Below are 13,906 nucleotides of genomic sequence, written 5' to 3' on the forward strand. Positions count from 1 at the left end.
AATACCTATGTTTCTTTATTCCTCTGCTTCATCTGCCTTTTGTCATTTCTTTTCCTTGGTTTTTCTTTTGGGGAAGGGGAGGGCAAGTCCTCCAGCACTCTGGAAATAAAGGTGTCAATGTGGACCCTAGCTATTGTGCTAGGCTGATCTGTTGCACTACATCAGGAATTCTCTATGGCTAAGATACTATTATTTTATTCTGCTCCAGGAAAATGCATCCAATCTCCAAGGTCAACAGGCTTTGTGTCATAGAGAAATTTCTCTCTGGTCAACAGTACCCCTGTGGTGAGAATATCTGATGAGAGAGTGAGGTGGGTTGAGGTAGCAGTGAAGAGAAAGGAAAGTTCAGATAGATTAGTGATAAGAGTAATCCAAACTCTCTAGCCCAGACTGTCCTAAGACAGTGTTTTAACAAGTTTTGGTAATTCAGTGGCCCATTTGCACTTATTCACTTCGTTTTTAGAAAGCATAACTATTTCCTGGAAGGAGGAAGAGTTAGACAACCCTGAAGTCAGACTGCTTGGAACTAGTGACAGTTTAATGATTCAGTAGAGGGGAAAGAAGTAAAGGTATGTCACAAAAAAAAAATTATGTACCAAAAGAGCTTCAAAAACAGAAGAACATCTCTGAATATGAACATGAAGCCTCTGACAAAGGTGTTAAATTGAAAATGGCAAATGTTCTTATAAAACATAGTTTTGATTAATTCTCCAAAATTCAGCAGCCTTCCACATTAGGGAAGTTCTCACATGTGCAGTGGCCTTTGTCTTGTCAGCACACCTTCTCCAAAGTAAGTACTGGCTGTTGAACTTTATACCTGGAACCATCAAGAAAGAGCCTCAATACTTGTCAGTCTTTGAATTTCAGAAATATCACATAATATACTTATGAATAATTCTTTGACACATTTACTAGGTAACCTAGTAGGTTGCCAGCTTTGAGTGGGCTCCAGAGCAAGAGAGAGATGAGCACCAGCAGGTCAATCTATTTGCACAAGAAGTTTTACAACCTGATAAAACCACGCTATCAATTTGAGACACCATGTTGTTGTGTGGAGTCTCTACTAAGCTCTAACATAACAACTGCTAGGTCTGTAGACACAAATGAAAAAGCTCTCCTTGATATGGAAGTGGTTGTACTTCATCATCATTAGAATACAGAGAAAATTCCTTCAGGATCCAACTCCCTTGGCAAAACTGAAAATGTTCTACTTGTGTGAGTCCCTACTTCCTCCCCCTCTCCTTACTCCATATCAGTAACTTATAACTTGTTATTTTACTTTCATACTCATAGCTCTCTATTTCAATGGACGATGACATTCTCAAAGGCAAACAACTGTACTAAACAGAACTTTCTCAAAAGAAGAAATTCAAATGGCCAAAAAACACATGAAGAAATGCTCACCATCTCTGGCCATAAAGGAAATGCAAATCAAAACCACACTAAGATTCCACCTCACCCCTGTTAGAATAGCTATCATCAAAAACACCACCAACAAGTGTTGGTGAGGATGTGAGGAAAAAGGAACCCTAATCCACTGTTGGTGGGAATGCAAGCTGGTGCAACTACTCTGGAAAAAAATTTGGAGGCTTCTTAAAAATCTAAACATATATCTGCCATATGATCCAGCAATCCCACTCCTAGGAATATACTCAAAGGAATGCAACACAGGTTACTCCAAAGCCACTTGAACACCCATGTTTATTGCAGCACTATTCACAATAGCCAAGTTATGGAAATAACCAAGATGCCCCACTACTGATGAATGGATCAAGAAAATGTGGTATTTATACATAATGGAGTTTTACTCAGCCATGAAGAAGAATGAAATCTTATCATTCTTAAGTAAATGGATGAAACTGGAGAACATCATTGTGAGTGAGGTTAGCCAGACTCAGAAGACCAAAAATAGTATGTTCTCCCTTATATGTGGACTTTAGATTTAGGGCAAGTACAGCAATGTGGTTGGACTTGGGTCACATGACAAGCAGAGAGCACACACAGGAGGTATGGAGATAGGTAGTAAACTCAAAACATGAAGTGTTTGATGTCTCCACTCCAGAGGAACTAATGTAGAAACCTTAAAGTGACCGAAGTCAACATGAGAAGGGGATCAGGAACCAGTGTGAAGATCAGTTAGAGATGAATCAACTTGGGTTGTAACACATTTGTACATGGAAGCAATGCTAGGAATCTCTCTATATAGCTATCCTTAATGCAACTAGCAAAAACGCTTTGTCTTCCTTATTATGCTTACATCTTCTCTTCAGCAAAATTAGAGATAAGGGCAGAACAGGTTCTGCCTGGAAGTGGGTGGGGGAAGAGTGTGGGGGTGGGGAGCAGGGGGGAGAAATGACCCAAACAATGTATGAACATGTAAATAAGTGAATAAAAAATGGATATTATTCATTTATGAGGCCTAAGAGTCATACATAAACACAAATAAAATATTTGCTTAATAAATGAATGAAGGATCAATACAATAATAAGAATAGGAAAGCTTTATTGGCATTTGCTACATATTATATATCATTGAATGTGTAACGATCCTCACAATACTATTAGCTCAATGCTATTATTATTCCCATCTACTCATAGAAGCAAGCAAAACAGTATGCAGGTAAATAACTTGTTCCTTTGCCTTTCACCAACACTCTATGCAATACCTCTAACAATCCACTTATTACACATTTTCCCACTATGTACTTTGTATATATACTGAAATTTGAACTTTTGAAGGGCAAGGCAATATAGAAATCATCTTTGTGTTCCTGGTATCAAACATGGGGCCAGGAGAAAAAAAGCTGGCATGAAAAAATACATTTGAAATAAGTGAGATAATAAACTAACAAAAATAATTTTTCAGAGCTGGAAGTATACCTCAGTGATAACTTCATGCTAGCATGTAAGAGGCCCTGGATTTGATCCCCAGCACCACAAAAATCATAACAGTAATAATGACTTTTCATCCCAATGTGACACCTCTCTTCCCAGATCCCCATAACAAAGCCATGAAAAAGACTTGTGCCACCTGGAAGTTTTGTTTGTTTGCTTCCTTGTCTGTTTACATCCTCTTCACAGGGCTCCAAGTCATTGCAAGCACACTGCATCATCAACTCTGGCCTTTTCCTATAAACACCCTGATCATGGCCCTCCTGATGGGCTTGGACTTGACACTGTAGATGATGGGATTGAGCACAGGAGGCACCACCAGGTACACATAGGCAACAAGAGCATGTACGATGTGAGGCAAGTGCTTCCCAAAACGGTGGATCATGGACACACCTATGACTGGGATGTAGAAAACCAGGACAGCTAAAATATGAGAAACACAGGTGTTGAGGGCTCGGATGCGCTCTCTGGGAGAAGCCAGTCCCATCACTGTATAAAGAATAAGTGTGTAGGACAGTACAATAAGCAAGGAGTCTATACCCACTGTGGACAGAACCACATATAGCCCATACAAGATGTTGACAGTAATGTCAGCACAGGCCAGTTTCATGACATCAGCATGGAAACAGAATGAATGGGACAAGAGGATCTTACCAGGGCAAAAGTTGAGTCGTTTCAGTAAGAAAGGGCCTGGGAAGAGGGACAGAGTGGCTCGTGCCACAATGCCTATGCCAATCCTGATGATGACATTATTTGTGAGAATGGCTGCATAGTGCAAGGGATTGGAGATGGCCACAAAACGGTCAAATGACATGGCTAGGAGCACTGAGGACTCCACCACAGAGAAAGAATGCAGAAAGAACATCTGGACTAGGCAGGTATTGAAGCTGATGAACCGATGGTCAAACCAGAGCACAGTCAGGGTGGTGGGCAGTGTGGACAAGGTGAGGCCCACGTCAGTGAGAGCCAGCATGGATAGGAAATAGTACATGGCCTGGTGCAGGCGGGGGGTCCTCTTCACAGCCAGAATGATGAGACAGTTTCCAGTGAGTGCCACAGTATACATGGCAGAGAAAGGGACAGAGATCCAGCGATGTATGGCCTCCAGTCCTGGGATGCCAATCATGAGGAAGGCAGGTGGTTGGAAGAAGGAGATATTGACATAGGATTGGAAAGAGAGCATCCTTGGAGACAAAGGAGGCCTCTTCAACCTGGGAAGAGACCTAAGGAACAAAGAATTATTGGTGAAAACAATAGCTCTGGTATCTGGTGAGGTGGGCTCAATCAATCATAATAGTAAATATAATGAATGTGAAGCAGATTTAAAAACATTTTCTTTCAAAGGAAAATGGTATTCTAGGAAGAAAAAAATAACTATGACTTAAACCTACTGACAACAAAAGTATCTTCCAATTGTGTGAAACACTTCATAATCAAACAAAGTACTACTCTCTTTAAAAACACAAGGAAATCCTATAAAGCCCAATGAGTAACCCCTTATTTTATACAAGAAGCAGTGATGTTAAAGTAATAATTGGAAATATACTGGAAAAGCCTGAAGAGTCATCAGCATGGGCTTGGCCTTATTTTTCTTTTCTTAGATTCAGCTTTTATATCCTGAAGCAAACAATAAACATGTTAATAAAATAACAAGCCAAAATAATAGTCTAAAGGTAGGTCAATCAAAAAACAAAACCCAAACCAAAAAAAAAAAAAAAAAAAAGATACCCAAAACAACAACAAAACATATAAGGGAAAATAGTTATTCAAATCTCTCTTAATAGAGATTTGTAAATATCGGTGCGTGAGCTAAAGCGGACTTTACTGGGATCACTGGAGTCCACAGTTATGCCGAATCTTGGCAATATAGTTAGGTCACTTAGAAGGCAAGGATGACCAATTCTGCAGGGGAGGGGGACGGGAGGATGGGAGAAGATTATGAATATTTTAGTAGATTTTAAAACTACATAGTGATTTAAAGGAGCTCAGCTCAGCTATCTTCGCTTCTTTCTCTCTTATCCATTGTTTTTGAGCAAATACCTACTCCTGATTGAACATATTATGAAGAGTAAAAACAAGTTATAACACAGAATTTGTATGGATGTGATTTTTAAAAAAATTGAAATGAATAAAACAAATTAAAGATCTGTAAAAATACTCTTTGAGGTAAGGAGTTATTACAGAAAACAGGAGAAAAGTCTACATGAAACTTTTCTAAATACTTTTAAAAATTAAAGGAGTCATTAACCAAATTAAAATCTGTAATATTAGAGGGTATATGAATTGATAATAGAGATAATGAAAATCAGAATGATAGTTTAAAGAAAATAGTAATACAAATAATAAAAGCCAGTGTAAAATGAAATAAATCCTTATTATAAAAAGGCATGCTACTCAAAATACTTAAAAATATGGAGAATAGGGTTGAGAACAAACAAAATTAAATTGAAGCTATAATAAAAGTGGTGAGAGAGAACATAAACCATGTTGAATAAACAGTGGAATTATAAACATAATAATTCTTCCTGCAGAGGAGCTAAGTAAAAATGAAAAACAAAAATTTTTCCAATACATAATAAAATATTTTTCTGAAAACTTTTGAAAAAAGAATATATATCGCAAAGTATTTATGTACCTAGGAATAAATACTAACAAATAGGCAAATATAAATTATGTTTAGGTATGTTATTTTGCACACTGTTGAGCAGCAGAGGATGTCAAAATGGAAAGATGTCAGACTCATTCCAGAAATTCTCAAGACCACTAGATTCTCCCACATGCAAAGAGTGTATACAGAGAGTTGTAGAAAAATGGATATAATTTATATATTTAAAAATATATGTAGAGTGTTGTCTAGATAGAAAAGGGAGGAAAATACATTGATGTCAAGATTTTTTATTATTAATTATAATACACACTAATATTGTAGGATTAATCTTTTGAGTAATTATGTCAGGGCCTTAGGGAACTAAAACTTTCACGGTGAAAGAAAACAGAAGTATATCTAAACTCAAAGTTAATGAAAACACTGTCATCATAAAGCTGAGTTGGGAATCTAAGAACAAGCTCAAGAACAGAAAATAAGGGCAAGCAAGAATGACTCAGTTATCAAGGGGCACCCCGTTGTTTAGATATGGTCTCTAAATACTATTTCCACTGAAAGGACTTAGATATCTTTTAACAAATGGATGATTGCAAATCTTGTGCTAGAAATATAACAAATGAACTTGGACATCTTTCAATACTAGGAAATAGGGAATACAAAAACAACTAGGGCCATTTATAAAGGACAAAAGGTCAAGTTGAAGAGGCTCCCATTTGCCAAATATAGGCCAACTAAGCATCAGTGAGAATAATAACTGTAGCAAATTGAAACACATTCAAATTGTGCTCATTAATCACTCCTCATTAGTCAGATGATGCTGGGTACTCAGTATTATGAAAACTGGTAAATAACATGCACTTATTCTGCAACCTGTCACGTGACATAAGCAAAATGTTGGTGAAGAAAACTTTTTCTTTATGGTAGCATTATGGCTATGAAATAATAGAATTATAGTAACTTTTTTTTTTTACAAACCTGTGAAATGATGGAAAAATCATCAAGAGTCAATAGCTCATAAACAGAAAGAAGAATGAAAATTTTGTTTGACTCTTGTTTTGAGAAAACCAAATATAAAAAGAGAGCCAACTAACAAAAATCCTTTTACAGGATAATTGGGGAAATGTGACTAGATACTGGTTGAACTTTTTTGATGATGTTTTATTCTGGTATGATTATAATGCAGTTATGTTTCAAAATCTGAAAATATTTAAAAAATATAGTGTGATACAATTATTTAGATGCACACATTTTATGGATAAGGTTTATCTTAATAATGAAGGATATATAATAAAGCATTTCTGAATGCTTGGAAAAGAAGAATTAAAAATAATTAGAAAAATACTTGTAGCACAAGAGGAACTAGTAGCTGATGTTTATGGCAGCTAGACATGGGAAAACAGAGCTCAATTTTATCCTCTTTCTAATTTGGAGTAGATTTGAATTAAAAAAAATAAAACATTAGTAAAACGAATAGTGCTCCTCTATAATAAGTAACAATAATGACAGAAAGAGTTAAACATAGAGATTTATGGAAAACATTTATCTAACACTACCCAAAACCTTATTTAAGTGATAGGAAGAAATGAAAAGTCATTAACTCACAAGGACAGAAGAATAGGATTGGTATAATGCATGCAAACCTATTATTCCTATTATGGATAAAAATAAGAAAAGTGTTAAGAAACTGGCAGAAATACTTCAATTTCTTGTAGAGCATTTATACCACAGATCCTCTTCCAAAGGATTAAGAAGCTAGAGTTGATAAAAACTTTTAAGTAAGGAGTGGGATTGAAAACATGATTATATAAGAACAGCTATAAGATCACCCATCCTAGCAATACTTTCCATTCTTGCAGAAGATACATTACTTTCTGGAAAAATTTTAGCAGCAAGGATGTGGACCCAGTGATATCACAGAGAATATTGAAAAGAAGCGATTTGAGGAAAGGGGAGACTTCTTAACTTTCTCTTTTCCCTGCTTGACTCAAAGTCCTGGCAATCAAGTTTATTCTACACCACCTGACGGGCATGTTGAGGGCCCTTCCAGCTGGAGGAATATGACCAATAATGCTTATGGAGAAACAACAGTCAGTACAAGGACAGCTGAGATACTGACCCACTGTTCTGATGACCTCAGAATGCCAGATGGGAAGAGAATTGTACATGTCTTCTCATCCACTCCCTCTCTTGAGATACTATGAATGACATATCTCACGGGAAATAGTGTGGGCCTCTAGTTTATATGTGTAAACTCCAGGACCTTGAGAAGGCTGTCTGCTTCAGCCTCTTTTCTTGGGATAGACATATTGTCTTCCATTGTTCCACACTTTGTAGTTCTCCTTCTTTTGCTTCATACCAAGCCCCTTCCCACTGATATTGCCATCTGAGGCTGAAATGCTGGCATCCACCAATCTAAGAAGTGGAGAGAGGATGTGTGGGGGCACCAGGTACTTACTCTGGCTGTTGTCTCAGGTTGCCCTGGCACTCACATCTTGCAGAATCCAGAATGTCTGCAGCAGAGGGACTGAGTTTTATCTCACTGCACAGACAGAGCACCTTGCAGCAGTGCCTGTCTTCAGGGAACATGAAGCTTAAGTCACAAGGAGTCATCTCACCCAGGTACCTAGGGAGCAGAATAGTTGGAACTGGCTTTGAAATCCAAGGCAAAATGTTTGGAGGAACTAAAACATAAGAGAGAAAAGGAGTCCAGACTCACACTCTACAGTACCCCTTCAGGTTTAAGTTGTCTGTAGAGACTATTGGCATCGATGGCCCATCTGAATTTGAAATATTTCCAGGATAAATTTCCCAAAGCCTCCTCAGGGCCAGGCCATGGGATGAGTCCCACAGGAATTTGGAATCTTTGTGGAAGGGGAGGATATGAGGGATGTGTTTGGGAGCTCAGTGGTGGCCTAACCCAGCCTAAGGTAGCCATGGAAATTTTTAGAGGAACTGAAGAGGGGATAAACATGTGAAAGGTCCAAAGACCCTGTGTGAAGCTATCATCTCTCATTCTGCAACAGATACCAGGACTGAGGGCTTGAATCCTTAGGGCTAGCAAAGATTCTTCCCATACTCCTAGCCTAGGATTGACTTTCTAAATCAAGCAGGTTCAAAAAAGGAGGTAATTTGGACAATGGAAAAAACATGAATTATAAGCCAGCCAGACCTGGTTCAAATGTTGCACTTTATTTCTCATCACATGTTTGCTCTCTTCCTATCTTGTCTCATATTTTAGAGAGGCTCCATAGTAGATCTTTCCTAAATCAAATGGGGGTTAAGGTCATTCCCCTAGAACTATTTCCTGTGGGCACATGGGACTCATTCTTGTCTTTGATTATGGCTGCACTTTTCCAGGCTGATCTTGGCACAGACTGTCTGCTTATATTACTCTTTTTGAGAAGACCAGTAAGTTTAGAAAAAAATCATAATCTCACAAATTTTATATCAAAGACCTTAGTTGAGACTTTAGCACCACTTCATGATTCTTTTCTTCCAGTTTTTAGATCATCACCATTTTTCTTTTTTATTTATTTTTGTTTATTTATTTACATGTGCATACATTGTTTGGGTCATTTCTCCACTCTGCCCACCTTTCTCCCCTTCCTCCTTTCCCCCATTTTTCTTATTGCTTCCCACATCACACAGAAAAACAGAGCCATGAAGTGGGCATTCTCTACGTTTCCTGCCCAACTCACCTGTTATCTTAACTATTTCCATTCTGCATCCATGCTCTACCAGAGAGATCATGAGTGTGTTGCTTCATATTCACTCTCCAGCAGTTTAACTACTTCTTTGTTGACTACCTATTACAGCAAATAGAAAAAAATGTAAATGCCATATCATGGCACTTACAAGGTTAATTATGTTGAGATGGTTGTGGATCTTCATGCACTTCTAATTCAAGAGATCCCATATGCACTTTACCAAGTTCCCTTAGTTGTAACATCTTGCAAAAACAATAATACAATTTGAAAACAAGACCCGGGCACTGATGGTTCCTGCCTGTCATCCTAGCTACTCAGGAAGCATTAATCAGGAAGATTGCAGTTCAAAGCCAGCCTGGGCTAACAGTTTGTGAGACACTATCTGAAAATACCCAATACACACACACACACACACACACACACACACACACACACACACACACACACACACACACAAAGGGCTGGTGGTGTGGCTCTAGTGGTAGAACACCTGCCTAGCAAGTGTGAGGCCCTAGGTTCAAACCCCAGTACCACCAAAAAGTAAAAAAGGAAAAGAAGAACACTGAAGGTACAGAAGGAAGGTGCATCAGTATAATAAAGACTTTCTATGGCAAGCTCACAGTTAATATCATACACAATGAAAAAAGCTGATAGAATCTCTTCTAAGATCAGGAATAAGACAAGAATGCCCATTCTCACTAATTCTGTTCAACATGGTACTGAAAGTATTAGCTAGAGTAATTATGCAGGAAAACATAAAGTCATCCACAAAGTAAGAAGCAAAATTGTCTCTGCAGATCACACATGTAATATATGGAAACCCTAAAGATACCGCAAAAATTGTTAGAGTTAATAGGTGAACTCAGAAAAGTTGGTGGATAAAAATCAACATATATAAATAACTTCCACTTTTATATACTAACAATGAAATATCTGAAAAAGAAATAAAAATCTAATTTACAACAACATTAAAAGTACTTAGGGGTCTAGGGTCATTGCTTAGCTGTAGAGTACATGCATAATAGAACAAAGCCCTTGGTTTATCCCTAGTACCCCAAACCTTAACCCCCAAGAAAAAACACTTAGGAATAAGTTTAACCAAGGAGGTAAAAGGCTTATATACTGAAAATTAAAAAACCCTGGCAAAAGAAATTGAAGAAGACACAAATAAATAGAAAGGTATCCCACTGCTTAGAAGAATTAATATTGTTAAAATGTCTATCCTATGCAAAGTGACTTAGAGACTTAATAAAATTCCAATGATGTTTTTCAAAGAAATAAGCAAGAATAATGAAATTGAACTAATGTCTTGCCCCATAAGCAGAAATCTTCTCAACATAGGCCGAAGACTTAAATTTAGGACCTAAAAACGTAAAACTACTGGAAGGAAAAAAGTTTCTGGTGATTATTCTGTGCAATGAACTTTTTATATAGGATACCAAAAGCATAGGCAATGAGAATAAAAATAGGCAAGTGGGATTATAGCAAGTAAAAAGTTTTATGCATAGAAACAGTCAAGTGAAGAGACAACCTGTGGAATATGGTTCTTTGAATAAAGAATAAAGAACTTCCAAAGTATTTTTTAAAAAGCAAATTAAAAAAAAATGGGCAAGGGAACTGCGTAGACAGTTCCTAAAAGGAGACATACAAATGTCCAATAGGTATATGAAAAGATACCTAATCACTAGTTATCAGGGAAATGCAAATCAAAACCACAATGAGATAACACCTTGCATCTATTAGAATGGTTTTTATAGAAATAAAAAATAGAGGCTATATAGCAAGTGCTGGATGTGGAGAAAAAGGGACTGTTGTATACAAATGGTGGAAATATAAATTGGCAGGGTCATTATGGAAAGCAGCATGAGTTTCCTCAAAAATTAAACATGAACTATCACATGATCCCACTACTGAGTACATGTCCAGAGGAAATGAAATCAGCATGTTGATGAGCTGTCTGCTTATGTTCTTTGCAGCATTATTTGCAATAGCCAGTCTAAATGTCCATCAACAGATAAATGGGTAAGAAAAATGTAACATTCATGTGGGCATACTCACTCGCTTGAATGTTATTTGGCCTTAAAAAGGAAGAAATCTAGTTATTTGCAACAGCGTGGGTGAACCTAGAGGACATGATGCTAAGTAAAATAAGCCACACCAAGAAAGACAAGTACTGAATGATCTCATTCATATGTGGAATCTAAAAAAGTCAAATTTATTACAGAAGTAGACAAAATCAAGCCATAGAGTGGCAGCTTCCCTATTCCTAAAAACTGTTCAAGCTGTTTTTCAGGATTGAGGTGCAAAACCTTAGGACCTCACCAAAAATGATGTTGAGAGACCAGTGGATCCAAAAGTTTCTGACAAGCAGAACTGAGGAACAAGAACAGATCCTGCTAGACTTGTATTACAAGTGGGGGATGTTGGACTAGAATTATGCAGAAGTTCCACCTGGACCATGTGCTGGCTGCAGACTATTCCATAAAGACTCCCAGTTACAACCTGTGAGCCCCCTTAACTCAGGGCTACTTACATTTCTTTGCTACTGGTCCCTGGGGAGAAGGACTTGATCATGCCTCCTGTCTCCTTTTTGGTCAATTTACATGCAACAGAGCTCTTTCTTTTTGCAAAAACCAGTGCCATAGTATTGGCTTTTATGTATGTTGGGCAGTGAACCCTAGCTCTGTAACACAGAGAGAGGAATGGTCATTGCAGATGGGGGGAATGGGGAAAGTGGTTCAACACGTGTAGTTTTAGTTATGTGGGATGAATGAATTCTGCAGATCACATGTACAGCACGGTGACAGTTGTTAATTTTTGTGTATTGTACACTTAAAATTTGCTAAGAGACTAGATTTTAAATGTTCTCATCACAAAAATGGTAACTATATGAAGTGCTGAATATGTTAATTAATTTGATGGGATAATTATTTCACAATATATAGGCATATCAGAACATCAGACTTTATATCATAAATACGTAAAATTTTTGTCAATTATTCCCCAATAAAGCTGGAAAAATTATCTTTTCAGCCTTAGCTACCAATATAATTGTAAACTACTTAAAATCCCTGTAACCTCATTACTCTTTATTTTTATTTCTTGTACTGGAGTTTGAACTCCAGGCCTTGTGCTTGCTAGGCTGTCACTCAAACACTTGAGCCACTCTGCTTACCCTTTTTTTTCTCTTGTGTTGGGTGTTTTCCAGAAAGGGTCTCATGAAGTATTTTCCCGGGCTTGCCTCAACGTGCATTCCTCCTGATCTGGAGTAGCTAAGATTAGAGGCATAAGCCATTGGTGCTCAGCTCCACAATTTCATTTTTTATTCCCAACTACTTTGGCTACTAGTTCTGTGTGGCGTTGGCCAACTTAACAAGGTGCAACCTGTCAGAACCTCACTTGGGCCCTATGCCATGCACAACTTCCTTCTCATCTGGAGTTTCTCCTTTGGTGCTATGGCATGAGGCCCCATGAGAACCCGCTGAGTAGTCAAGTATAAGCAACCTGGCAGTGCTGGAGTAATGCCCTGTGGGACAGGGATAGGATTACAAAGGGAAACTACTTCCTCTTTCTTTCTAAGGGAAGAAGATGCTGAGACAAATTTTAGGCAGTCTTCCAAGATCTGCCTGTTGGATAGACAATTATATAATGCATCTTTGGTTTTGGCTCTCTCTTTTCCCTACTTCAATTCCACTGTCACTCCCAGTTGGTCATTGAATCTGATTCCCAAAAGAATAGCATTTAGGCTTTTATCCCAGGATAATGGAGGGGATATAGCCTATGCTCTGGCAATAAAAGCTTCTTGCAGTGTTGGGAATCATCTCATCATTTCATGCCTCTGTATATTCCCCATTCCTTTGCTTTTCCCCATTTATTTCCCTCAACTCCAGCCTGACTTCAATATCACTTGTTCATGAATTTCTCCCTTACCCCCACAGCAAAGTTGCTTTCTCCCTCTTTTCTGTGACAACTGTACCCTGTAAATCTCTCTATGGGCCACTGAGGGCTCAATAAAATAAATTTCGTTTTTATATCTGATACCCATTATAGTTTCCTTTATTTTTAATTTCCTTCATGTTTCAGAGTGTGGGATATTGTAAATGATTCTTAAATATCTATCATTGAATGGTATTAATAAATGGATACCAGTCACGAACTTTGACACCAGCTGGGAGTCTTGATGGTGATCATTGTCAGAAAAAATCCCAAGTATGTGATGCTGGCAGAATCTATTTCTGAACATATATTGAGTGTAAATCTTTTCCTCTGATAATAATAATAATAAAAACTCTAGGGAAATCAATTCCAAGAAACAAGGAAATTTATGTTCTTCTCTTATTTCTTATTGACCCAGTCTGGGATGAATGATATGCTGCTCAGAGATGAGGGCTAGATGAAATTGCTGGGGGATGTTAGCTGTCCTACTCATTGGGCAACCTTGGACCGTGACTTTCAAGGGGAATTGGTTACCCCACTGGTGCCCTTCACTGATTAGGCCAACATAAACATGGCTGGGAACAGGGCAGTGTTTTTATGGTCCTCAGTCCCGGGAGACTGTTTCACTGGGAAAGACATTCTCACTGTAGTGACTGCTTGCCTGAGAATCTCAATTTCAGTGGCCTCTCACAGCAGGAGCTGCCTGGGGCCACCTCCATGAGGGTTCAGCTTCCCAAGCACCCACAGGGCCTCCTCCAGGATGCCC

General features: G+C 38.1%; 1 protein-coding gene across 1 annotated transcript; it reads right to left on the bottom strand.

Annotated features, from left to right (window-relative positions):
- Positions 1–3,112: 3,112 nt before the first annotated feature.
- LOC109679424 (olfactory receptor 51I2-like) lies at positions 3,113–4,075 on the bottom strand. The gene has a single exon (XM_074066644.1). The coding sequence runs from the start codon at positions 4,073–4,075 to the stop codon at positions 3,113–3,115; it is 963 nt and encodes a 320-aa protein (XP_073922745.1).
- Between the last annotated feature and the right edge of the window lie 9,831 nt (positions 4,076–13,906).

Source organism: Castor canadensis, chromosome 1 (genome assembly GCF_047511655.1).
Source record: "Castor canadensis chromosome 1, mCasCan1.hap1v2, whole genome shotgun sequence".
In the NCBI taxonomy this organism is placed as follows: domain Eukaryota; kingdom Metazoa; phylum Chordata; class Mammalia; order Rodentia; family Castoridae; genus Castor; species Castor canadensis.

What these genes read in the sequence shown, in the direction of transcription:
- LOC109679424 (XM_074066644.1), bottom strand. Translation starts at nt 4,075, where the DNA reads ATGCTCTCTTTCCAATCCTATGTCAATATCTCCTTCTTCCAACCACCT.